The sequence below is a fragment of the Microcaecilia unicolor genome, chromosome 7 (assembly GCF_901765095.1).
Source record: "Microcaecilia unicolor chromosome 7, aMicUni1.1, whole genome shotgun sequence".
Taxonomy (NCBI): Eukaryota; Metazoa; Chordata; class Amphibia; order Gymnophiona; family Siphonopidae; genus Microcaecilia; species Microcaecilia unicolor.
The window spans coordinates 307,850,695-307,875,733 of record NC_044037.1 but is presented as its reverse complement, the minus strand read 5'-3'; the positions used below and the strand labels follow the sequence as shown (position 1 = coordinate 307,875,733).

At 45.6% G+C, this 25,039-nt stretch overlaps 1 protein-coding gene across 1 annotated transcript in view; it reads left to right on the top strand.

The window, feature by feature from the left end:
• DES (desmin) overlaps positions 1-24,138 on the top strand; it is a 38,210-nt gene extending 14,072 nt beyond the window's left edge. The window contains exons 2-9 of the mRNA XM_030209118.1: positions 10,980-11,040; positions 11,726-11,821; positions 14,291-14,452; positions 14,581-14,706; positions 15,289-15,509; positions 16,971-17,014; positions 20,363-20,445; positions 23,931-24,138. Of these exons, the coding sequence (XP_030064978.1) occupies positions 10,980-11,040; positions 11,726-11,821; positions 14,291-14,452; positions 14,581-14,706; positions 15,289-15,509; positions 16,971-17,014; positions 20,363-20,445; positions 23,931-23,972 (835 nt within the window). The 3' untranslated portion in view covers positions 23,973-24,138. The remainder of the gene's footprint in view (positions 1-10,979; positions 11,041-11,725; positions 11,822-14,290; positions 14,453-14,580; positions 14,707-15,288; positions 15,510-16,970; positions 17,015-20,362; positions 20,446-23,930) is intronic.
• The last annotated feature ends 901 nt before the right edge of the window (positions 24,139-25,039 follow it).

The window sequence follows — 25,039 nt, the reverse complement described above, 5'->3', positions numbered from 1 at the left end:
TATACTGTGTGTATGGTGTTATTCTCTATATGCTGGTCAGCTGTGTGCTATGTATCAGTGTCTTTGTGTGGGTACACAGTGTGTACAGTAATGCAGTTTGTGTGTTTATGGGTGTTTTGTGTGTGTATAGTGTGCATGATGTAGTGTGGGTGTGCTTGTAAGCAATATGCTATATGTGTACTGGTATGCCATGTGTATACAGGTATGTGTATGGGTGTAGTTTGTTCAATGTAATGTGTGCTGGTGAACTGTGTGCTATGTGTGTATGCACCGCAGTGTTATACCCATGCATGGGTGTGCTGTGTGCATACTGGTATGATGTGTGTACTTAGAGGTCCACTGAGTGCGTACGTATGAGCTGTTTATGAGTGTAGTGTGTATGATGTACTGTGTGTATGTTGGTGAGCTGTGTGTGTTTGATTCATGGACTGTTCCTTGCAGGGCCCTGGTGAACCCTACAGATCCCAGTGACGGGGACAGAATCGGCTGACTTACACCATCCGTGTCGGGTGCCTTTCTTTTGCAGGATGCTAGGCTGTCACATGCATACGTTTTCAAAGGACAACTCAAAGCCTATGCAAATGTTTTTCCGTTTAACAAAAGGAGAGGCCAGGGACTTTCTATATGTTGGCAATATTTATCTTTAGGGTGGTGATATTCAGCCACTGACCAGATATATATGTATGTTGAGGAGGAACCACACAGAAAGCAGTCCTGCCTTTAGCTGGATTATTACCTGTTTGAGGTTAGGCCTGTATATTTGTCAGTCCTGCCTCAATGGACAGGAGCATGAAATAACATGGATAAGTTGGGTGCTTATCTTTCTGTGGCAGCTGTGTCTGAACACTGGCTTTGAAGAGAGAACAGCTGGGGGGGGCGCAGCCTGCAGCTTGAATGACAGGACAGAGTGCACATCTCTCTCTCTCTCTCAGACATAGACCACAAACTGGAAAGGACTGGACTGGTTCCACTGCCCACGCAGGCTACTGCAGCTGAGGACTCTCCTGTTTGACAATGCCAGCGGAGCTTAGGTGCCTCTCAGAGGAAGGGGGAGGCGGCTGCCACAGTTGGCATGAACTCTCTTGGCAAAACAGCAAGACTAAGTGGTAATCTCAAAGGAGGCATCCCAGGAACTCAGCCATCTCGAGAGCAGGGTGTTTACAATATGGAGCAAAACTGAAGGGCTGAGTCCTCAGATTTTTAATTCTTAATAACTTTGAGGCACAGATCATGTCTTATAAAGTGCCCTCCATATACACTATTATACTATTTTTCATTAAAAGCACACCCCAAAATCTTTGCAGTAAAGAGAGACCGTCAGCTTTTCTCTGAGAGCACAAAGCAGCTGAACTTGAGGAAGAGAAAGGGTTTCTGGATTTAGATTTATTGTTACTTTTTATTTATAACCCGCTCTGTTGATAACACCCTCATCGTCCCCGTCTCATCTGCCTGCAACCTCGGGGTCATCTTTGACTCCTCCCTCTCCTTCTCTGCGCATATCCAGCAGATAGTCAAGACCTGTCGCTTCTTCCTCTATAACATCAGCAAAATTCGCCCCTTCCTGTCTGAGCATACCACCCGAACTCTCATCCATTCTCTCATTACCTCTCGCCTTGACTACTGCAACCTACTCCTCACTGGCCTCCCACTTTGCCATCTATCCCCCCTTCAGTCCGTTCAAAACTCTGCCGCACGTCTTATCTTCCGCCTAGAGTAGACCGATATACTCATATCACCCCTCTCCTCAAGTCACTTCACTGGCTTCCGATCAGGTACCGCATACAGTTCAAGCTTCTCCTTTTAACCTACAAATGCACTCGATCTACAGCCCCTCCCTACCTCTCTACCCTCATCTCCCCTTACATTCCTACCCGTAACCTCTGTTCTCAAGACAAATCCCTCCTGTCAGTATTCTTCTCCACCACCGCCAACTCCAGACTCCTCCCTTTCTGCCTCGCCTCACCCCATGCCTGGAATAAACTCCCTGAGCCCATATGCCAGGCCCCCTCCCTGCCCATCTTCAAAGCCTTGCTCAAAGCCCACCTCTTCAATGTCGCCTTCGGCACCTAACCACCATTCTATTCAGGAAATCTGGACTGCCCCTACTTGACATTTCTCCCATTAGATTGTAAGCTCCTTGGAGCAGGGACTGTCCTTTTTGTTAATCTATACAGCGCTGCGTAACCCTAGTAGCGCTCTAGAAATGTTAAGTAGTAGTAGTAGTCTTATCCAGGGCAAGGTACAATATACACACATAAAAATACAAAAAAAAAACAACCCCCCCCCCCCAATACAAATCATACAAAAGAAAATTAGACTCTGCCTTTACATAGTCATAATCAGGTAGAATGTCAGGCTGCCCGCTCACACTACAGTCCTCCCTGGCCCTAACTTTAAAGGCACGCCACTGGTGATCTAGTGGTCACTGTGGGGGGAATCATGTACTTTCCTGCCCGTTGTGCTGCCACTATTCCCCCTGCCCGGCATCGCTGTATTTTAAAAATGGCGGCTGTCAGACCTGTGAGAATACCGTGGAACGTCTCAGCCGCCATTTTGAAAACACAACAGCACTAGCAGGCTGGGGAATAGCAGCAGCGCAGTGGGCTGGAAAGAACATGCTTCCCTCCCCCCCGCAGAGGCCACTAGACCACCACGGCCCTTCAGGTAGGACCACGGCAGTGGGGGCGTGTGCTGTGGTGGTAGGAGGGCAGCATCCCGGTGGTAGACGGGGTGTTGGGTAGCGGCCGAACGGTGGTGCAGACCATCCTCAGTCCCTGGGGCCCAGACCACCTTTATCCACATGTTTGTTCACCCCTTCAAAGAAATGTAATAGATTGGTGAGGCAAGATTTCCCTTCACTAAATCCATGTTGGCTTTGTCTCATTAATCCATGCTTTTGAATATGCTCTGTAATTTTGTTCTTAATAATAGTCTCTACCATTTTGCCCGGCACCGACGTCAGACTCACCGGTCTATAATTTCCCGGATCTCCTCTGGAACCTTAAAAAAAAAAAAATCGGCGTTACATTGGCCACCCTCCAATCTTCCGGTGCCACGCTCGATTTTAAGGATAAATTACATATTACTAATAGCTCCACAAGCTCATTTTTCAGTTCTATCAGTACTCTGGGATGAATACCATCCGGTCCAGGAGATTTGCTACTCAATGCTTCACAATGACTTTCAGGGCAACATAATCCAATGCTTGTACCAAAGTTTCATTCCAATGTTGGACCAAACCCCCTTTATCCAACACTGACAGATCACCCAATAACCGAGCCCAAACATCCCATAACAAGTCACAATCAACCCATGGGCACACCACCTTACTTATTTATGTTATTTATTAGGATTTATTTACTGTCTTTTTGAAGGAATTCACTCAAGGCGGTGTACAGTAAGAATAGATCAAACATGAGCAATAGGCAATTACAACAGTAAAAATATTCAAATAACAATACAAAGTAAGGGATGGTCTACTACTTGCAATGACAACACCATATGTACTAGAACATTATAATTGGTAGTGAAGGGTAAGGCAAAGTTGTAACATATAGATGAGTAAGAAAGTAGGAAGAATTAGAAAGTAAGGTGACTGATTTGAAGAAAGTTGCACATGAGGTCAGAGAGATGGTTAAACATTATCTCAGCTAGGGTAGGAGTGGATAAACATGTCCCGCTGCAGTATGTGCAGCCAGAGTCAATCTTTGTGTGCATAGGAGCCAACTTTTCAAAATTATTGGGGGTGCTAAGCCCAATGGAAATAATCCCTCCTTGGACACATACAAGGATTTTCTAAATATTGGGGGAGCTCAAGCACCCACAGAGTCGGCTCCTATGCTTGTGTGTGTGAGTGAGACTAACAAGTTAGTTACTTCTTCCATTAAAGGCCTGGTTGAAGAGCCAAGCTTTCACCTGCTTCCTGAAGTAAAGATAGTCTTGTGTTAAGCGGAGCCTTTCTGGCAGTACATTCCAGAGTGTGGGGGCTACTCCGGAGAAGGCTCGCTTGTGGGTATCACATCGTGTAATGTTTTTTTGGACAGGGTGTGGTTAGTGATACTCCTTGGGAGTAACATCCAAGGGCCTACTTTCTAATTCCTTTTTTAGCGGTATCTGCAACTCAATTAAGAAATGATTTAACTAATGCCTTAGCACTTTAGAAATGTTAAGTAGTAGTAAGTAGTAGTAGTAATGCCTGTTTCAGGAATAGCTGAAGGAGAGTTACATTCAGGTACAACAGGTATTTCTCTATCCCTGGAGAACTTAACTATCTAATTTTGTACTTGAGGCATCGGAGGGTTAAGTAAGTTGCCCAAGGTCACCAGGAGCAGCAGTGGGATCTGAACCCTGACTTTCCTGGCTCTTCTCCTGCTGTTTTAACCATCAGGTTTCTCCTCCACTCAACAGAGAGATTTTAAACAGAAATCCTAGTGTACCTGACGGTAACTCGCCTAGAGCTACTACTGAAAAGCTGTCTGGTAAATCTAGGTTACATGATGAGGAGCTGGCCTGGCAGAGCTGGGATTGACCCTCTAATAGCTGATACATGCAGGGCACTAAAGATTGATAGTATTGGAAAATGATCAGATGCTTTGTAGACATCCTGCTGTGCCTTCTGTCCAATGGCCAGGGAAGACCAGAGACTGGAATTTTGGGGATGGTCTTCTGCTCTCACAGGGTCAGAGGCCTTCCTTCAAGCCACTGTTGGATGACTGATGTGACACAGATGCTGGAACTAAAAGGTTTCATGTTACACAGCGGCTTTATTCACTCTCCTTCACTAATCAATGCTGTGCAGGAGGGAAGGAATGAGAGTGAGGGAGAAAAGCTTCAGAAGAAGGGGAAGCCTGTGCTTGGTTAGCATGTAATTAGGAGACCTCCACATTAAACACTTCTACAGGGGCAGGTATGGAGGCCCACCCAGATCTCCCCACTGGCTACATCAGTCCATATATGGGATTACGGACAACAGCTTCCCAACAGACACACGGTCATGCAGGATGATACAAAGCTCTGTCCCTGGATATAAATCACAAGTTGTGTCTAGGCTTCAGCATTACGCTTTGCACCCTGATCCCGGACAGCACATTGATAGAAAGCAGCAGGTATGATATGTGTCCACTCTTATAAACTGGACTTTGGCTTTGCAGTCCAGAATTCCTCACACTGCTTTCCCAGTCTATACGCTTCCTGGTTTTGAAAGAGTTTCTCATAAGACTTACTAGTCTCTCAAGACCATAAAATCTGTTATGCAGATATTCTGCCCCTTCCTCCTTTGTGTTGGATCATTCTATCATGACAGTAATGAACCTCACTCCTAAGCCAGGGTCTGTGAAGTCTGATCTCAGTTGCTCAAATTTACCGCTAATGCTCACCGTACTACTTGCATCCTGCCGATTCACAGGGGCGTAGCCAGACACACAATTTTGGGTGGGCCTGGGCCCAAGATGGATGGGCAGAAGAGGTAATTTGGTCTTTCCTTCTCTCACCTGCATGCCATATGGTCTCTCAAACATCCCCCCTCTCCCGCATACCTTTACAATTGCAGATTTCCACCAGTAGCGAGCAGAAACTTATACACACTGCTCATGTTGGCCACACAGCCTTCCCATGATGCAACTTCCTGTTTTTGCATAGGCGGGAACACGTCAGAGGGAAGGCTGTGCGAGAAGTATGTATCGGTCACTGCTTGCTGCAGGCGAAGATCTGCTATTTACAAGGTATGCAGGAGGGACAGTTGTTGGGAGTTTTTGGCTGGTGGGGCTTGGGGAACCCTGCCAGCCACATCATAGGTGTGTTGCTACTGGATGGGCCTGATCCCAAAGTGGGTGGGCCTGGGCCCACCCGGGCCCACCCTTGGCTACGCCACTGCTGCCGAATAGTTCATAAGGGAACTGATCCAAGTGAGCTTGGAAATTCTTTTTAATCAGGCCTGTGGCACCCACAACAGTAGGAAATATTTCTCCTTCTTCTGCCTCATGTTCCTGCTCTCTGCCTGCATTTCTTGGTACTCCTGTAAGAGATATTCAGAAAAGAAGCTCATAGGACAGAATTCACTTTCCTCCTTTCTTTTCTTTTCTTTTTTTTAATTGTGAATTGTTCTTGGTGAACGTAACAATAGCCATACTGAACATCTTGGCTGAACCATATCTAGACCTGGGATACTACAGCTCAGTTTCAGCTGGACACACTTGTGTAATCTCTGATTTATATCCAGAACTACACAACTTTCTATCATTCTGTGAGTTACACTAAACTCTGCGATCTTTAGATTGCTCTTTATTGTGAAGGAATTGGAAATCTCCAGGAAGAATTGCAGATTACTACAGGGACTTTGCAAGAATTATGGCAAGGGGCTCACACTGAGCCTCCACACGGGCTCTCAGTTCTCAGGGGTGGAGCATGTGTCTCCTCCAGGGGAGAGGTCCGAACACACAGAAACAGAGTAACTGATGTAGGAGGTCTGCTTCAGTCGCGGCCCTGTGCCATGGAGGTTATCTTTTCTCCCATACTCCTCGCCTGGTTGGCCGCGGAGGTGGTGTCGGGCTACTACTCACACCCTCTTGTAGATTTCAACCTCTTCTTCCAGCTCAGTCTCACTGCTTTTCTTCCTTCAAAGTCCACTCCATCCGTCTATTTGCTCCTCTGCCTCTCCGAGTAGCAGTCATTTATCGACCCCCTGATAAATCCCTTTCTTCCTTTCTCACTGACTTTGATGCCTGGCTTTCCTTCTTTCTTGAACCTTCATCTCCTTCCCTCATTCTTGGGGATTTTAACATTCATGCTAATGATCCCTCTGACTCTTATGCTTCTCAGTTTCTCGCTTTAACATCCTCTTTCAATCTTCAACTGTGCTCCACTGCCCCCACTCACCAGAATGGCCACTGTCTTGATCTTATCCTCTTTTCAAACTAATTCAGTTTCTGTGCCTCAACACTTCCCCTCTATGACCATCATCTGATAACTTTCACTTTAAACACCCTCTTCCCCAGTCCCTCCCAATCTTAACCAATACATTTAGGAATCTTCAGGCTATTGACCCTTCTACTCTGTCCTCCAGTGTTTCAAATCTCTTCTCTACCACTATGTTATCCAAGTCTGCCAATGAGGCTGTCTCTTCCTATAATACTATTCTCTCCTCTGCTCTGGATACTCTTGCTCCTCCCATTCCCTGTTCTGTAAGGCGTACCAAACCCCAGCCTTGGCTGACCTCTAGAATCCACTACCTACGTTCCTGTGCCCGCTCTGCTGAACGCCTTTGGCTGAAATCCCGTGCCTATGCTAACTTCATACATTTCAAATTCTTGCTGACCTCCTTCCAGTCTGCTCTTTTACTTGCCAAACAGGACTATTACATCCAATTGATAAATTCTCTTGGCTCAAACCCTCAAACTCTCTTTGCCACACTGAACTCTCTTCTCAAAGTGCCTTCACCTCCAACTCCCCCTTCACTTTCTCCCCAGTACTTTCATGATAAGGTTCACAAGATTAAATTTGAATTCTCAACCAAGTCACCTCCACCTCTCCTTCCCTTAGTCCATTCTCTCAACCCTCCAACCCCTGCCTCCTTTTCTTCTTTTTCTGAAATCACTGAAGAGGAAACTGCACATCCTCTTTCCTCCTCAAAACTAACTACCTGTTCCTCTGATCCTATTCCCACCCATCTACTTAATACTATCTCTCCTACTGTCATCCCTTTTATCTGTCATATGCTCAATCTTTCACTGTCCACTGTGACTGTTCCTGATGCCTTCAAACATGCCGTAGTCACACCACTCCTTAAAAAGGCTTCATTGGACCCTACCTGTCCTTCCAACTATCGCCCCATCTCCCTCCTCTCTTTCATGTCCAAGATACTTGAACGTGCTGTTCACCGCCATTGTCTTGACTTTCTTTCATCTCAAGCTATTCTTTATCCACTTCAATCTGGCTTTCGCCCTCTTCATTCAACTGAAACAGCGCTTGCTAAAGTCTCCAATGACCTGTTCCTGGCCAAATCCAAAGGTCTCTATTCTATCCTCATCCTTCTAGATCTATCTGCTGCTTTTGACACTGTTGATCACAGCCTACTCCTTGATACGCTGTCCTCACTTGGATTTCAGGGCTCTATTCTTTCCTGGTTTTCTTCTTATCTCTCCCATCGTACTTTTAGTGTATACTCTGGTGGATCCTCCTCCACTTCTATCCCACTGTTGGTGTTTCAGGGATCTGTCCTGGGACCTCTTCTTTTCTCCATCTATACTTCTTCCCTTGGTACTCTGATCTCATCCCATGATCTTCAGTATCGTCTTTACGCCGATGAGTCCCAGATCTACCTCTCCACACCAGAAATCTCAGCAGGAATCCTGGCCAAAGTATCAGCCTGCCTGCCTGACATTGCTGCCTGAATGTCTCAGCGCCATCTGAAACTAAACATGACCAAGACTGAGCTTCTTATCTTTCCCCCTAAACCAACCTCTCCTCTTCCCCATTCTCTATTTCTGTGGATAACACTCTCATCCTCCCTGTCTCATCAGCTCATAACCTTGGGGTCATCTTCGACTCCTCTCTCTCCTTCTCTGCACATATTTAGCAGACTGCTAAAACCTGTCGTTTCTTTCTCTATAATATCAGCAAAATTTGCCCTTTCCTTTCTGAGCCAGAACCCTCATCCACACTTTTATCACCTCTCGTTTAGACTATTGCAACTTGCTTCTCACAGGTCTCCCACTTAGCCATCTCTCTCCTCTTCAATCTATTCAAAATTCTGCTGTACGACTTATATTCTGCCAGTGTCACTATGCTCATATTAGCCCTCTCCTCAAGTCACTTCACTGGCTTCCAATCCATTTCCGCATACAGTTCAAACTCCTCTTATTGACCTATAAGTGCATTCACTCTGCAGCTCCTCAGTACCTTTCCACTCTCATCTCTCCCTACATTCCTCCCTGGGAACTCCGTTCACTGGGTAAATCTCTCTTATCTGTACCCTTCTCCTCCACCGCTAACTCCAGACTCCGTTCCTTTTATCTTGCTGTACCATATGCCTGGAATAAACTTCCTGAGTTGGTACGACAAGCTCCATCTCTATCCGTCTTCAAATCTAGGCTAAAATCCCACCTTTTTGATGCTGCTTTTAACTCCTAACGCTTACTCATTTGTTCACTACCCTTATTTTATCATCCCCACCTTAGTAATTCCCTCATCTCTTGCTTGTCCTGTTTGTCTGTCCTAATTAGATTGTAAGCTCTGTTGAGCAGGGATTGTCTCTTCATGTTCAAGTGTACAGCACTGCGTAAGTCTTGTAGCACTATAGAAATGCTAAGTAGTAGTAGGTCATTCTAACAGTCCTGGACCTAGAAATGAAGACAAAAAGCCAGGTACAAAAGGTGCCCCACATCTCAGACCCAAAGCATCAGCCTGCAGTTTGTGCATCCTATTACCCCCTATATACAGCCCCTCCCTCACACACCCTGTCTATCCTATCACCCCCTTATACAGCCCTTCCCTCACACACCCTGTGCATCCTATCACCCCTGTGTACAGCCCCTCCCTCATACACCCTGTCCATCCCATCACTCCTATATACAGACCCTCCTTCACACATCCTCTGCATCCCATTACTCCTATTTTCAGCCCCTCCCTCACACACCCTGTGCATCCTATCACCCCTGGATACAGCCCCTCTCTCACACATCCTGTGCATCCTATTAACCCTATATACAGCCCCTTCTTCAGGCATCCTGCACTCTGTGCACCCCATCACTGCTGTGTACAGCACCTTTGTGAAAGCTGTTTTCATTGTGTAGGGCTCAGATATCTGAAAGTATTTCCTAAACACCAGAAGCTTGGAATCTGGTACCCGGGAAGCCCCTGTTTGCTTCCTGCCCCTATAAGGACATCCAGTTGCCTATAATCTGTCCTGACAGAGGGGCTGTGAGCATTGCCGGGCAGTGATATCACGCAGAGCTGCGTGTGTGGCTGGTGATTGTCATGCCTTGACTATAATAGGAATAGAGGAGGAAGAGACCTCCCTCACACAGACAGATAGAAGCATGGCCTGGCATGCTGCCAGCCTGTACAGAAGAAACAATAGCAAAGATTACTTCTTCAGTTTTACAATCTTTGACTTCACAAGGTGTTGTGTTGATTTTATAATTTGCTTGTGCACAGTGCACTGGCCATTCATTCTCGGTGCTGTAGGATCACACCATCTGGCCACAGGTCACACACACTGTCTGCCAATACTACTGATCTCCTGATTACAATGACTCTGCTTCACTTTCAGCAGCCAACATTATCAGTCCTGCAGGCTCCGACCTCTGCTCCTGCCCGCCAGCCTGTGGCCTTCTCAACCCTTTTCTAAGAGGCCTGGATGTTCGCTACCCAGTATTGACCTAGTCTTTCAGATTTCTTAAATCCCCCTTCATTTCCCCACACACTTTGCAGTGTCAGCACTGTGTAAGAGCTTCATGTCATCTGCAAAACATCAAACCTTTCCCTCCTAACCAGTCCGCATGTTCCTCTTGAAAGCAAAGATACTCCCTCTGCTGCTGTTCCCCCTCACTTTAGCACCATCTTCCCCAATCAGCTTCCTTCTGACCCTCAAACTGTCTTTTTAAATTTCCTCCTCTTTGATCTCATCTCTTTCTCCATTGAGATTTGACTTTTTTCCAGGGCTTTCTTTGAGGGGGTACTTGGGGGTACTGAGTACCGGCACCTTTTCCAGTGTCTGCTAAATTTGACCCCTGGTCTTCAAGTTTTAATGAAAAACCTCAGGCTCTACACACCAATTCTGCCTTGTCATAGATTCTGTGAGTGGTTGCAGGGGGCCTGGCTATTGTGGGGAGGGTCCCTCAGTGATCACCCCACCCCTGAAGGGTGGCCTGGCATTTGAGTACCGGCACCTTTCTCGCTAGATAAAACGCACTGCTTTTTTCATGCACCATAGCTGGATTCTCTCACTGATGCACTGCTTGGATAAATTTCTTCTCTTTCAGGCTCCAAGAGGAGATCCAGTTGAAGGAAGACGCTGAGAATAACCTCTCTGCCTTCAGAGCGGTCAGTACTCTATCTACTGTTCTTCTCAATTCCACTATCAGGATGTATCTAGGGCTCAGGAGAAGGGGCTTCCAGGATTAGAAACCAAAAGGAGACCGAGTCCCAAAAATTGTAAACAAGATAAATCACGTGTCAAATAACAAGGAAGAATTATTTCACAGTAGGATTTGGGCACAGAACATTTGACAAATATTAGTAGGAAAAATGGGAAAAGACATACATGATGGACAATGAACAATAACCAATAGGATGGTCCACATGATGCAAGAAAGTTGCCAGGCAGAGAGAAGGGCAGGGGTTCTACCTGTGTATGAAATTTCAGTCGCATCTCATTTTGGGGGGCATATGGGAGACTTTCTGGGTAGATGCTGTTGTAGGAGGTGGAAGGCCTCCAATTATTTAATATACAGAATTAATTCTTCATATTTGGACAAGGAGAAATGGGCAATTAGGTTTAATTACCTGACTTGGCAAGAGGAGGGGTAGAGTGTAATTGCTATTCCAGCAAGCTTTCCCCTGTTTTAGAAAGAGAGAAACCTCCATTTCTCCCTGTCCAAATATGAGGAATTAATTCTGTATATTAAATAATTGGAGGCCTTCCGCCTCCTACAACAACGCTTAGAGCAGAGTAAGACATGTAGTGACTAGTCTGAGAATGTGTTTCATGACTTTATCTCACCCCCAGGATGTAGACGCTGCCACCCTGGCCCGTATTGACCTGGAGAGGCGAATCGAATCTCTGCAGGAAGAGATTGCTTTTCTAAAGAAGATCCATGAGGAGGTAAATAACATACAACCCCTCCCTTGTAAATACTGTATATCATACCATCCAAAGCAATGACTGAACAGAGCCTGCACCTAATTACCGTCTCAGGGCTCTCCTAGCTGCTGAGAGTGCTCAAGCTCCTTCTTCCACCCAGAATCATTTTCTGGAAAAAAAAATCTGGGTTAGGGCTGGTTAGGGTTACCATATGGCTCCAGAAAAAGGAGGACGGATTGAGCCAGCCGGCTTTTACTTCCATTGCTTTCCATTGCAAGCAATAGAAGTAAAACCCGGCTGGCGCAATTGCTTTCCATTGAAAGCAATGGAAGTAAAACCCGGCTGGCTCAATCCGTCCTCCTTTTTCTGGAGCCATATGGTAACCCTAGGGCTGGTGTCAGCCTCCACTCCAACTGCAACGAGGAAATGGATGAAAGGTCAAACAGATTCCAGGATGGTGAAATGGCCTGACCTAGCAGAAATTTCCTGCTACTTCCCCCTTTCAAAGCCTCAGTAATTCTGCCAGCTGGAGATACAACCCAGGCACACTGTTACTATTCTAAAGACCCTAACAGCCAGGGACAGAACCCAGAAATCCTCTTACTATATCACAGAGACTTTACCCAGGGGATAGAACCCAGATTCAGGTACACTGGGCATCCAAACGGCAGATGGCATGTAATATGAACAAGAGCTAAGTGATGTGGAACCCAGGAGGACTCAACATTAGGTGTCACCACCCAGGAAAAGTATCTAGATGTCATTGTTGATGACACGTTGAAACCCTCTGCTCAGTGTGCAGCAGCGGCTAAGAAAGCAAATAGAATGTTAGAAGTTCTTAGGAAAGGAATGAAAAATAAAAATGAGGATGTTATAATGCCTTTGTATCGCTCCATGGTGCGATTGCACCAGTGGCGTACCAAGGGGGGGGGGGGGGGCGGTCCGCCCTGGGTGCACGCCGCGGTGTGCGCCTGTTGGCTGTGAGTTCGAATCGCTATGCTAAATTCTCTCGTTCGCTGCAGCTCCCTCCCTCTGCCCCAGAACAGGTTACTTCCTGTTCCGGGGCAGAGGGAGGGAGCTGCAGCGAACGAGAGAATTTAGCGTAGTGATTCAAACTCGCAGCTGACAGGCGCGCGCCGCGGCATCCCCCCTAGCGGCGTGCACCCGGGGGGGGGGGGGTCATTTCGCCGGGGGGGGGGGGGGGTGCTGCACCCGGGGTGGGGCATCGGCGATCCGCACCGGGTGTCGTCGAGGCTACGAACGCCACTGGATTGCACCTCAAATACTGTGTGCAATTTTGGTCACCGCATTTGAAAAAGATACAGCAGCATTAGAAGGGTGAAGAAAATGATAAAGGGAATGGGACGACTTCCCTGTGAGGAAAGGCTAAAGCGGCTAGGGCTCATCAGCTTGGAGAAGAGACGGCTGAGGAGAGATATGATAGGTCTGTAAAATACTGAGTGGAGTGGAACGGGTAGATGTGAATTGTTTGTTTACTCTTTCCAAAAATACAAGGGCTAGGGAGTACGCAATGAAGCTACTAAGTAGTAAATTTAAATTAAACTGGAGAAAATATTTCTTCACTCAATGTGTAATTAAACTCTGGAATTCATTGCCAGAGGATGTGCTAAAGGCAGTTAGCTTAGCAGGGTTTTAAAAAGGCTTGGATAATTTCCTAAAAGTCCATACGCCATTAAGATGGACTTGGGAAAATCCACTGCTTATTTCTATGATACGCAGCACAAAATCTGTTTTACTCTATGGGATCTTGCCAGGTACTTGTGACCTGGATTGCCCATTGTTGGAAACACCTTCAGTCTGTCCCAATATGTACATAACCCAGGAATCTACTTACTGTATCACAGACTCTACCAGCCAAGGAAGGAAACCAGGTTCAGTCGCTTGCCCAGGCCTTCTTACAGCCAGGGATTAACAGAGAGCTCTGTAATGTCCTACGGATTCTATCAACTGAGGATAGAAGTCAAGCTTCTTGTTACTATCCCAGAGATTAGTAGTTGGGGGGAGAGCTTAGAGCTTCCTTTCACTTATGTTTCAACATTTTTATTGAAGGCAGCTCAAATCAAGTTACATAAATTGCCACAAAATACATAACAGTGCAACATAAACCACGTTCAGTAACATCTCAATAGTTTATATATTCCCACCCCAGAAACAGGTCCAAACCCCATCCAATCCCGCCCCCCCAACTTCTCTACCCCACCGCCCCCAACCCCTATGACCCTTGAAACTCCCCCCCACTTCCTTTCACTTAATAAACCACCCAACACCATGTATAAAACAACCATATTAATACAGTATAAAAGTATTATAAACAACTGCAAATCACATCCCTCATTTATTAAAACCTAACATAAAACTAACCCAAACTCCAGCATTCAAGATGTCTTTTAAATCATATTTGAGCTTGCTTGGTTGCAGAATAGTCTGATTCTAGAAAGCTAAAACAGGATCACATCATTGTTCCCTTAGGAAATCCGAGACCTGCAGTCTCAGCTCCAGGAGCAGCAGATTCAGGTGGAAATGGATGTATCAAAACCAGATCTGACAGCTGCTCTGCGAGATATTCGTGCTCAGTATGAGACGATCGCTGCCAAGAACATCTCAGAGGCAGAGGACTGGTATAAATCCAAGGTGCGTTCCAGGAGAAGAATCACAGGACCCGCCTCACACTGGCTGTTGCTTGGAAATGGTTGTGTTTCTGGTGATCTGTACTGTGTCGTTACATCTGACCAACACTTTCACATCCACCTTTCCCACAGGTATCAGACCTTACACAAGCTGCAAACAAAAATACCGATGCCCTGCGCCAGTCCAAGCAGGAGCTTATGGAATACCGTCACCAGATTCAGTCATATACCTGCGAGATCGATGCCCTGAAGGGCACAGTAAGTAACATCATTCTTAAACAGAGGGGCACAGTGAGTAATGCCATCCTTAAACGCTAACTGGCATGATAAGGAAATATGGTCTGGGGTACACACCGAGCTGTTAGCCAGTCAGAAAAAGGTTAGCACACTGGACCAGACTCAAATCCATATGCAACCCTCGAGCTACTCCTCATCCCTATCCTAGCCCCCCCTTTACTGTCCAGGCACCAGGCATAATGGTATTTTGTGCTGATGTTGACAATATCCATTGGACACCACGTTAAAATGCAACACAGTTATTTAGCTGAGGATGTGTGGATGAATTTGAATCCCAAATTCTCACAGGTGAAAGACCAGTGTGCCCAAGCCACTAGGTCTGGGAATGTTTTTCCCCAAGATTTCATTCCCATATAGTTGATCTTATCATAAAATAAGCAATTATAACAAGGGGAAGATAAGTTACAATAGAAACAAGGGCGAGAATTGATGGAGGGCATTTGATGAGGGGCAGGGAGCAAGGAGAGGTTCTTGGGTGTCTATAATTTGGTGGAGGAAGCTTGTGTCCCAGTCCATTCATCCAGTTTCCTTCTCTTTTGCCAGAATGACTCCTTGATGCGCCAGATGAGGGAGCTGGAAGAACGCTTTGCTGGAGAAGCCAATGGTTACCAGGACACCATCGCTCGTTTGGAGGATGAGATTAGGAACCTGAAGGATGAGATGGCCAGGCATCTCCGCGAGTACCAGGACCTACTCAATGTCAAGATGGCCCTGGATGTGGAGATTGCTACCTACCGCAAACTGCTGGAGGGAGAGGAAAGCAGGTTAGATAGCAGCTACTCACAAACTCATAACAGGGTATCTCCAATGCCGTCAACTGGGCTGGCACAAAGGATTAGAAAACAGGATATTTCCTGCTAGCCAGCATCAAATTAAGGCTAATAGATGGGCACTTTCTTGGTAGAGAGTGTCCTAAGGACTGGGCTGAGGATCATATGATGTCCTGGTTTTCTCTGGATAGGACAGAGGTTGATAAGATGAGGTTAATGCAGAGATTCTCAACCCAGTCCTTGGGACACATCCAGGCAGTCATGTTTACCCACAATCAATATGTATGAGATAAATTTGTATGCACTACCTCCATTCTGTGCAAATCTCTCTCATGCATATTCATTGTGGGTATCCTGAAAATCTGACTGGCTAGGTGTGTCCCGAGGACTGAGTTGGGAACCCCTGCTCTAAGCTGAGTGGGTGTCCCCCAATTGCATTGCTACCAGTAGGGAGTGGTGCTTCAATATTGTGTTTTCAATCGCTAGGGAAAGACAGATTCCCTGGAGTCCTGCAGAACCTGCCTGTCCTTCACAATTGAACATGTGACAGTGAAACAGCACCTCCCACTTGCAGGACTATAGATGGAGGACTCCTGCTCAGCTCAGGACACACCTAGCCAGTCAGGTTTTCAGGATTCCCTCAATGAATATGCATGAGATACATTTTTATGCATATTCATATTCATTGTGGACATCATGAAAACCAGACTGGCTAGGTGTGTCCTGAGTACTCAGTAGAGAGCCCCTGCTTTACTGAAAACCCACATAGATATAATAGGAAAAGCTGATTATTCTTCCTGTGTGCTAAGAGTGATAATAATATGGACTAATTGATGGTAAGCAGAATATAATGTAAGCAGAACATAGCCTAGCCAATGAATTTTCAGAGTTTGTGTCCCATGATTTGTGAACCTGTTGTCCGGTTAATCCATGACCTAATGCTTTCTTAATAAAAGAACAGAAGACCTGAAGGATTTGAGACAATCTTGGGTGAGCTCACTGTTATGAAGTGTGACCTGAGACTTTCTCCCAGAAGCTTCTGTATATACTAACTACAACCTTTTATCTTTGTTAATTTTCTTTTCCCATGACCTCTCCCAGGAGGGAGAAAAGGATTGGAGGTTGTTGCTTGACTAGGAGAGATTCACAAGCAAACACATCTGCTGTCTCCTGATGCTGGCAGAGTGATGCACATGCCTGTCCCTGACTTCTCTCACTGTGACTGAATATAATAGATCCTCTTTTTTGAAGTTTTTGATCGAGGCATGATTTATTAGTTAACAGTAGATTATTTTTAAATTCATCCTTTCACCAGAAACTTCAGGTCTGTGTCCCCATTTAGCTGGTCCTATCTATCTGTTCTCACGAAACTTGTTGTTAGGGTGCTGGCTGATTTTGTGTACCTGCAAGGATTTGTAATCTGAAGTTTTCTTTTCTCTCCTTTTTGTGTTGTAGGATCACACTTCCCATTCAGACGTTTTCTGCCTTAAGCTTCCGAGGTTAGTACTTCAATCTGCTAGAAGTGATTCGGTTTGTACCATGTCACGATAAGGGAAAATAACCAGTGGACTGGAACAGATGTCTCAGTTCTCATAGTGGGGTAGACTCTGTGGGTGGGGAGGGGAAAGACTATAATTCCTTCTGGAAAAAACAGAAACAGTAGAAGATTAAGCACAGGGGGGCTGTACCCAGACTTAATTCCAGAAATTCAGGTCCATTTCTTCCTAGCACAGGAGAGGAAGAAAGGTTCATTGGGAGGAGCAGAGAAATCCCGTTTCTTTGTGGCCTTTTCCTTCACGGTTAGACAAGTCCTTCACAGCTGTGGGCTATGGGGTGGTATAGAAAAATAAAATTTATGCAATAAAGATCCAACAAACGTATTTACCACACAGAAAAACACGAATACCCAATCTTTGTTCTTAAGGTCCCACTAAACATTTGGCACTTTGGTTTCTCTCTTCACAGCTTTGGAGATGCTGAAAGTGACTTCTCCACTGCACACTGATGTCTTTACAGCTGTGACTGGCATAGACAGTGGTGTTTTAGGAGTTCACGTAGGGTAGCAGAATTTGGGGGAGGGGGAGGTGGTGGGACGGTTCCATTATGGCAGGTGAGCAGCATGCTAAGAGAGTTGTCAGTGCTGTGGTAGGCCTTTCAGTACAGGCCTCCTGATCTCAAGTGCCATCATGTCCTGCCCCAAAGTGTGCACTGGAGGAGGCAGGATGTAGCAACATGAGCAAGGGCCTGTACTGAAAGGCCCCCACTGCACTAAATGCCATTAGGATGTAGGTGGGAGTAGATCCAGCAGGGAGAAGAGAAGGAGGAGGAGATGCTGGACCCGGGTGAGGGTGGGAGATGAGATGCTTGACACAGGGGGAGGTTGGTAAGGGAAGGTTTGGACTACCGAGGGTGAGGGGAAGTGTAGGGTCTTGAGTCAGCCCTAAGAAGATAAACATGGTTGAAGGTTTGTCTAAGCCATTGGTTCCCAAACCTGTCCTGGGGGCTTCCCAGCCAGTCAGAATTTCATGATATCCACAATGAATACTCATGAGAGAAATTACCATGCAGTGGAGGCAGTGTTTGCAAATCTCTCCCATGAATATTCATAGTGGATAACCTGAAAACCTAACTGGCTGAGAAGCCCCCAAGACAGGTTTGGGAACCACTGGCTTAGGGTGTCTGATACTCTTGGGCTAGCCCTGGGCACTTGCAGCTATGGGTGGACACCACTGGCCCTCCCTGACTACAAATGCCTTTCCTGTCCTTTCAGCTAGCCCACATGGCCTTTTCACTAGGGTATTTCCCGACCCTTAGCCCAAGTTTCTTTCACTAGTGCTCCAGAGAGTGTTCACACAATACCTAACAATACAGTGACGTTGGTAAGGCATTTATGTTGGTTTCTCAAATTCCACTGGTGGCCTCATATAATTCTCTGATGTCCACATATCCCAGCAGGTTCTCCTATCCTCTCATCAGCAGGGTCTCCATTCTTCTGCATGTATATGCATGCTCCAGGGCCCAAGAATCCAGCTCAAGTCTAGCTCCCGTTTCCAAGTGACAGAATTCACTGGGAAATTTTGGGTCCTGTCTCTGTGTAAAGGAATGGCAGCCCTTGTCTTTCTGAAGTAGATCCCCGAACACAAATTCACTGTGGATCATTTCAATATCGGGGGGAGGGGGGAAATTCTATAACACAGCCGTGGACATTTACACGTGTGTTATGTGCATAAATATTTAGAGTAGTAGCAGATATGCGTGTATATGTCACTATCCAGCTTATAATCGAAAGTAATCGCCGGCTATTTCCCGACACAAATCGGGATATGGCCGGCGATTTTGCAAAAGCGGCGAAAAGCGTATAATCGAAAGCTACATTTGTGAAAGCTTCACCGCTTTCCCTTCGCCTCACCGGCGAAAGTTCAAAGGGGCGTGTTGGTGGCGAAGCGAAGGCGGGACATGGGCAGGCTTGGGCGTGGCTACCAGATGGCCGGCTTTCGCGGATAATGGAAAAATAAAACCCGGCGATAAGCAGTATTTCACCGGGTTTACTTGGTCCTTTTATTTTCACGACCAAGCCTCAAAAAGGTGCCCCAACTGACCAGATGACCACCGGAGGGAATGGGGGATGACCTCCCCTTACTCCCCCAGTGGTCGCCAACCCCCTCCCACACTAAAATTATTAAAATACAAACCTTTTTTGCCAGCCTGTATGCCAGCCTCAAATGTCATACCCAGCACCCTGACAGCAGTATGCAGGTCCCTGGAACAGTTGTTGTTGGTTGCAGTGGACTGCAGAAAGGCAGAGCCAGGCCCATCCCCCCCCTACCCTGGGTAATGTTGAGCCCTCCCAAATCCCCCAAAACCCACTGTACCCACATGTAGGTGCCCCCCTTCAGCCGTTAGGGCTAGGGTAATAGTGCACACTTGTGGGCAGTGGGTTTTGGGGGGGATTTGGGGGACTCAGCACACAAGGGAAGGGTGCTATGCACCTGGAGGCTAATTTGGTTGTTTATAAAAGATGTTTGAAGTGCCCCCTAGGGTGCCCGGTTGGTGTCCTGGCATGTGAGGGGGACCATTGCACTACAAATGCTGGCTCCTCCCATGGCCGAATGCCTTGGATTTCGCCGGGTTTGAGATCGCCGGCAGTTTTTTCCATTATTGCGAAAAAACAAAAGTGGTGATCTCAAACCCGGCGAAATCCAAGGCATTTCGCCGGGCCACACCGTATTATCGAAAAAAAAAGATGGCCGGCCATCTTTTTTGAAAATACGGTTCCGGCCAGCTGTTGCGCCGCCGCCAAAATAGATCGCCGGCGACCTATTTCGCCGGCGACGTTCGATTATTCCCCTCTATGCTGCCTAAGCACTATCGTGTAAATATGCACCTATCTTCGACAGTGTGTATATGCAAGGAGGAAGGATACACAGGTGCAGAGCCAGGCAGAGCTTTCACGTACACGTGTTAACTCACAGAATACTCCAGCATTTAGGCACAAGCTTTGGCACACACGGTCACACCTAAATGCTACACATGTATCTACTCGGTTAGACACATCCTTTCCTTTATGAAATAGGCTCCTTACCAGGTTCCCTGTTGTAGGATTTGCCCTGCAACTGCTCTTCTCTGATGCCGGAAAGAAAGATCCTCAAATACATTCCCGTAGATCGTGGGAGACAGGAATATTGCGCTATAGTGCCTGTCATTGAAAAGAATGACACACTGTAACCTTTTGTCCGCTCTGTAGATATAATGGTTACCCTGATACTTTTCGCCCAGGTGCTGGGGATGAGTTTGGATCCTTCTCTGTAATAGTCACGGTATTTCCTCATGTTGTTGTTTCTACACAGAGACCAGCCCAGAACAGCGTGCTGCCGAGGTGCACACCAAGAAAACTGTGATGATTAAGACCATCGAGACACGTGATGGGGAGGTAAGAGCAATGCTTCAGAGAGGCATCTGGGGTCAGGATGCTCCTGTGCCATCGTATTCTGCTTAGGATCTGAATAAAATCTCATTACTGAGACTGAATGGGCTCTGAGATTCAGACCTAGAACTGCTTTCCTGAAATGTAATGACCCATCAGGCAAGGGATGGAGGAATCAGCTACACATGCGAGTTGACCCAATCATTCACCTAGGACCTGCACCCTCTATTTCCTCTTAATTGCAGTTGAATCTCCACCTGTAATAAGTGGCTGTTATCCCAAGCTAAGCCCCTCGCCTGTAATATCGGGTGCTTTATATTCCTTAGCAAAGGATGGGTTGTGCTTCAGTCGGAGAAGAGGTGAGAAGGAGCACAGCAGCGCTTAAAATGCTGGACTGTGCTTTGGGAAAAGTCCTTTTGGAATGTAGAAGGTAACACATTGAAATAAAACACCAAAAAAAAAAGACACACAATGCTATTTTGTTTATTGGACTAACTTAATATATTTTGCATTAATCTACAAAATGTATTAATTTAATCCAATAAAAAAAGGTATTGTTTTATCTTATTTCTGTGTATCACCTTTAAAAGTGGACTAACATAACTTATCCTGGATGTAGAAGGAAAAAAAAGCATCGTGTACAGCAAAAATTCTAAAGAAAATAGTTTGTTAAACATTGGCTTCTGCCCTGCATTTTCCCCTCATCTGACTTTTAGAATTTTTGGTCTTGGAAAAAGTGAAAAACAGTCACTACACATCTTTCCCCTTTAACTTCAGTGTTATTTACTCTGAGGCAGACCAAACCTCACCGTGGGCTTTTCAGGTCTGTGAGTCTAAAGTACAGAACACAGTTATGAACCACAGACATGATTAAAGCAAACGCAGCAAAAGGCATGCACACTCATTTAAAAATGTGACCATTGCATACCCTTTCCCAACCTAGTCTGCCCCCCCCCTTTTTTAAATTAATTCAGTAAGGTCTTTTATTGATAAAAGCAGAGCTACAAAGTGAAACAAAAGTACCACAAACAGAGGATAAACTAGAAAGCATCAAGTGTAACTATAAAACTAACACCCTAGAAAACAAGGATTTCTATTCGACCTACAACCAAGCAGAGCAAAGAACATAATAAAATCACAGACAGAAAACTACTCTTAGTTTTCAAACCCTTATGAAACTGTTCCATACTTCTGCACATTCTTAAAAATCCAGGAGTGTGGTAGCCGTGTTAGTCCACTCTTAAGGTTATCAATAGAAATCAAACAAAATCAAACATGGAAAAGAAAATAAGATGATACCCTTTTTATTGGACATAACTTAATACATTTCTTGATTAGCTTTCGAAGGTTGCCCTTCTTCGTCAGATCGGAAATAAGCAAATGTGCTAGCTGACAGTGTATATAAGTGAGAACATTCAAGCATTACTATGACAGTCTGACAGGGTGGGAGGATGGGGGTGGGTCGGAGGTATGCATGGGGACATCAAAGCACATCATTGATATTCTAACAGGATAGGTGTGGATAGGTGAGGGGAGGGTGATCAACAGAGAAATACAGCTTTATGGTTTATAATGGATTAGGAACCCCAGATCCTTGTTAAGTCCTTTCTGTTGGGTGTTAAAATATTCAATCATTCTGACTTCAAAGGTCTTGCGTTCTTGTATGGTTTTAAAGTTACCTTTCAGTATTCCAATACAGCCAGTAGGGCCCCCACCCCGGTGGGACAGCACTTCACAGAACCAGGACACTGTACCAGTGATTTCACAGTGAGAATACTGAAAGGTAACTTTAAAACCATACAAGAACATAAGACCTTTGAAGTCAGAATGATTGTATATTTTAACACCCAACAGAAAGGACTTAACAAGGACCTGGGGTTCCTAACCCATTATAAACCATAAAGCTGTATGTCTCTGTTGATCACCCCACCCCTCACCTATCCACACCCATCCTGTTAGAATATCAATGATATGCTTTGATGTCCCCATGCATACCTCCGACCCACCCCCATCCTCCTACCCTGTCAGACTGTCATAGTAATGCTTGAATGTTTTCACTTATATACACTGTCAGCTAGCACATTTGCTTATTTCCGATCTGACGAAGAAGGGCAACCTTCGAAAGCTAATCAAGAAATGTATTAAGTTATGTCCAATAAAAAAGGTATCATCTGATTTTCTTTTCCATGTTTTATTTTGTTTGATTTCTATTGATAACCTTAAAAATCCAGGGAACTCATTCCAGATTCGTAGACCAGCAATTGTAAATGCTGCTGCTTGAGTGGAAGCATATTTCACAGTGCTCAGTTTTTCATTTGCAAGTAACACTGAAGATTCTGAATGCAAAGTCCTCAGTGGGCGATACACAACAAGCGCCCGTTTCAAATACCACGGAACAGATGTTGAATATAACACTTGATGAATTAACCGTGCAATCTTAAATTGCACACGAGATGCAACTGGTAGCCAGTGCAACGATCGAAGCACTGGCGGCACCGCGACACATGCTCAGACCGAGGCATTCCAGCCAGTAATCTGGCTGCAGCATTCTTTATGATCTGTAATAGAATATAAAATATAATAGGGGTGGGGCACAAAACCTAAAACTGGGGGTCAGAGCTCATCCGGTTCCAAGCATGAAAGGTCACCAAGGTAGCTGGGTGGGGAGCTGCCCCCTTTTTTTACACAGGTATGTAAACAGTACATGTAATCACAAGCATTTGTTACATAGGTAAAGACAGACTGACCCAAATCAAATGCTTTGAGTACTGGTGCCTATGTGAGCATATTTGCCAATTTCACCCTTCCTTCTTTTCATCATTTTGATGCCCGGTGTGGCCCTTCCTGCTAGGCTCTTTTCACTTAGTTACAGAGCTCTTTTATGGAGTCCAAGTTGACCTCCACCTCGTCCTTTTCTACTCAGGAAGAAAGGGAAATATTCATGAGAAAGCCCTGATCATACGGAATCACTGAGCTATCATCTCTGGGAACCTTACACAACATCCAGATTTACTGGTACCATTGTTGTGCCGTTGATACCGAGGGGGCCTCTGAACTGCACTTTTCCAATCTAAAAGTAATCAGGTTCTCTTTGCCAAATTCAATGAATATCTTTCTGCTGAATATTTTTCTAAGCCCTAAACTCTTCCTGATACAGTAATGGGAGATAGCGTGTTACCATCTACCGCAGGGCACAGCCACCTTTATACACAAAGGGCTGCATGAATGTCAGTACCATTCCTAGCGGGCTGCAATATTCCATAATGTCGGAACTGGAAATGCACAGCGCTCCACAGACCATCTAAATAAGTAAACATTTAACTGAAAACAAAGTGCTACAGTGGCTATTCTGAAAACATTTAAATGACATTTTCTGTGTATACTTCTCATGAGCCACATAAAATTCAGTGGCAGGCTGTAGGTTGCCCAACCTTCTCTAGGGGTGTACAGTTTGTGCTTGTGTACTCACAAGTTCTCCCCCTTCTCTCCAGGTTGTCTCTGAGGCCTCTCAACAGCACCATGAGGTGTTATAAATGCAGAGTGGACAGATGGACAGACAAGTGGCAAGGAAGATGCACAGCTCAACAGAATTCCCCACCTTTGCATGCTCATCCAATGCCTGTTCATGCCTTTCAGAACTGCCAGCGTGATATGCTATCTTATTAATATTCAGGTTGTAAAAGAATGTCAGAGACCACAGGGCAAGTGTGAGCAGTCACTGATTTCTACAGTTTTATTGTATAATGTTACTGTTTCCTGTCAAGCACAAACTACAAATGACTACCATTGTATCCCTGCTATGATGCACACACTAGTAACACTAGCAATACACCTTCCCTGCATTTCCTCCTCTGCTCCTTCTCCTCAGAACATCTATGCCTCCGGTCAGTGGGGATGTGCAGGAGAAAATGCACACCTCAGTGCTTACTGTGGAAAGGGAGAAGATCCAGGGAGGTGATATTGCATGACACCAGCTAGACACACTGCCTATCTAGTGAAAGGAAGCAAATAACTGAAATCTAATCTCTTCACACAATCACAGAAATTAGAGGGCTATAGCTGTCCAGAGCCGCAGGTTAACCTTCTGAGTACTGGTAGAAGGGGCTGCTCCTTGGTTTTAGAGGAAGCTGAGCTTAGGAACAAGTTATTGTATCACTCTCTGTGGACCAGGGCTGTGTCTAGTTTGGTGGTAATGAAATACAGTCTATTAAAAGGCACCATTGCTCACTGGCAATGACCTGCAAATGTGCTTTCCAAATAGCACAGCTTCTCCTGCTTTGAAAAAGAGATGCAGCTCATGCACCCGTGCCAGCTGCCTCCTTCTATTGCCAGTGCATGCTACAGGGCCACCAATAGACCTGTATAATATGACCACTATGGAGTGATTCCCATTTAGGACATGTCTAAAGATGGCCCCTTCCAAAGCCCCAGCTTTCTCTGTAGGCATAAGTCCACTTTTAAGAGGACAAAATGTGAGAATAAGCCTTAATGTCTCACGAGGCCACGTCTATGGTCACCCCTCTTATTCCAGAGCTGTGGTGGCATAAGCCCTTCATCAGCCCAGCACTTGATGGGTTAATGCTCTCTGGACCAAAGGTAG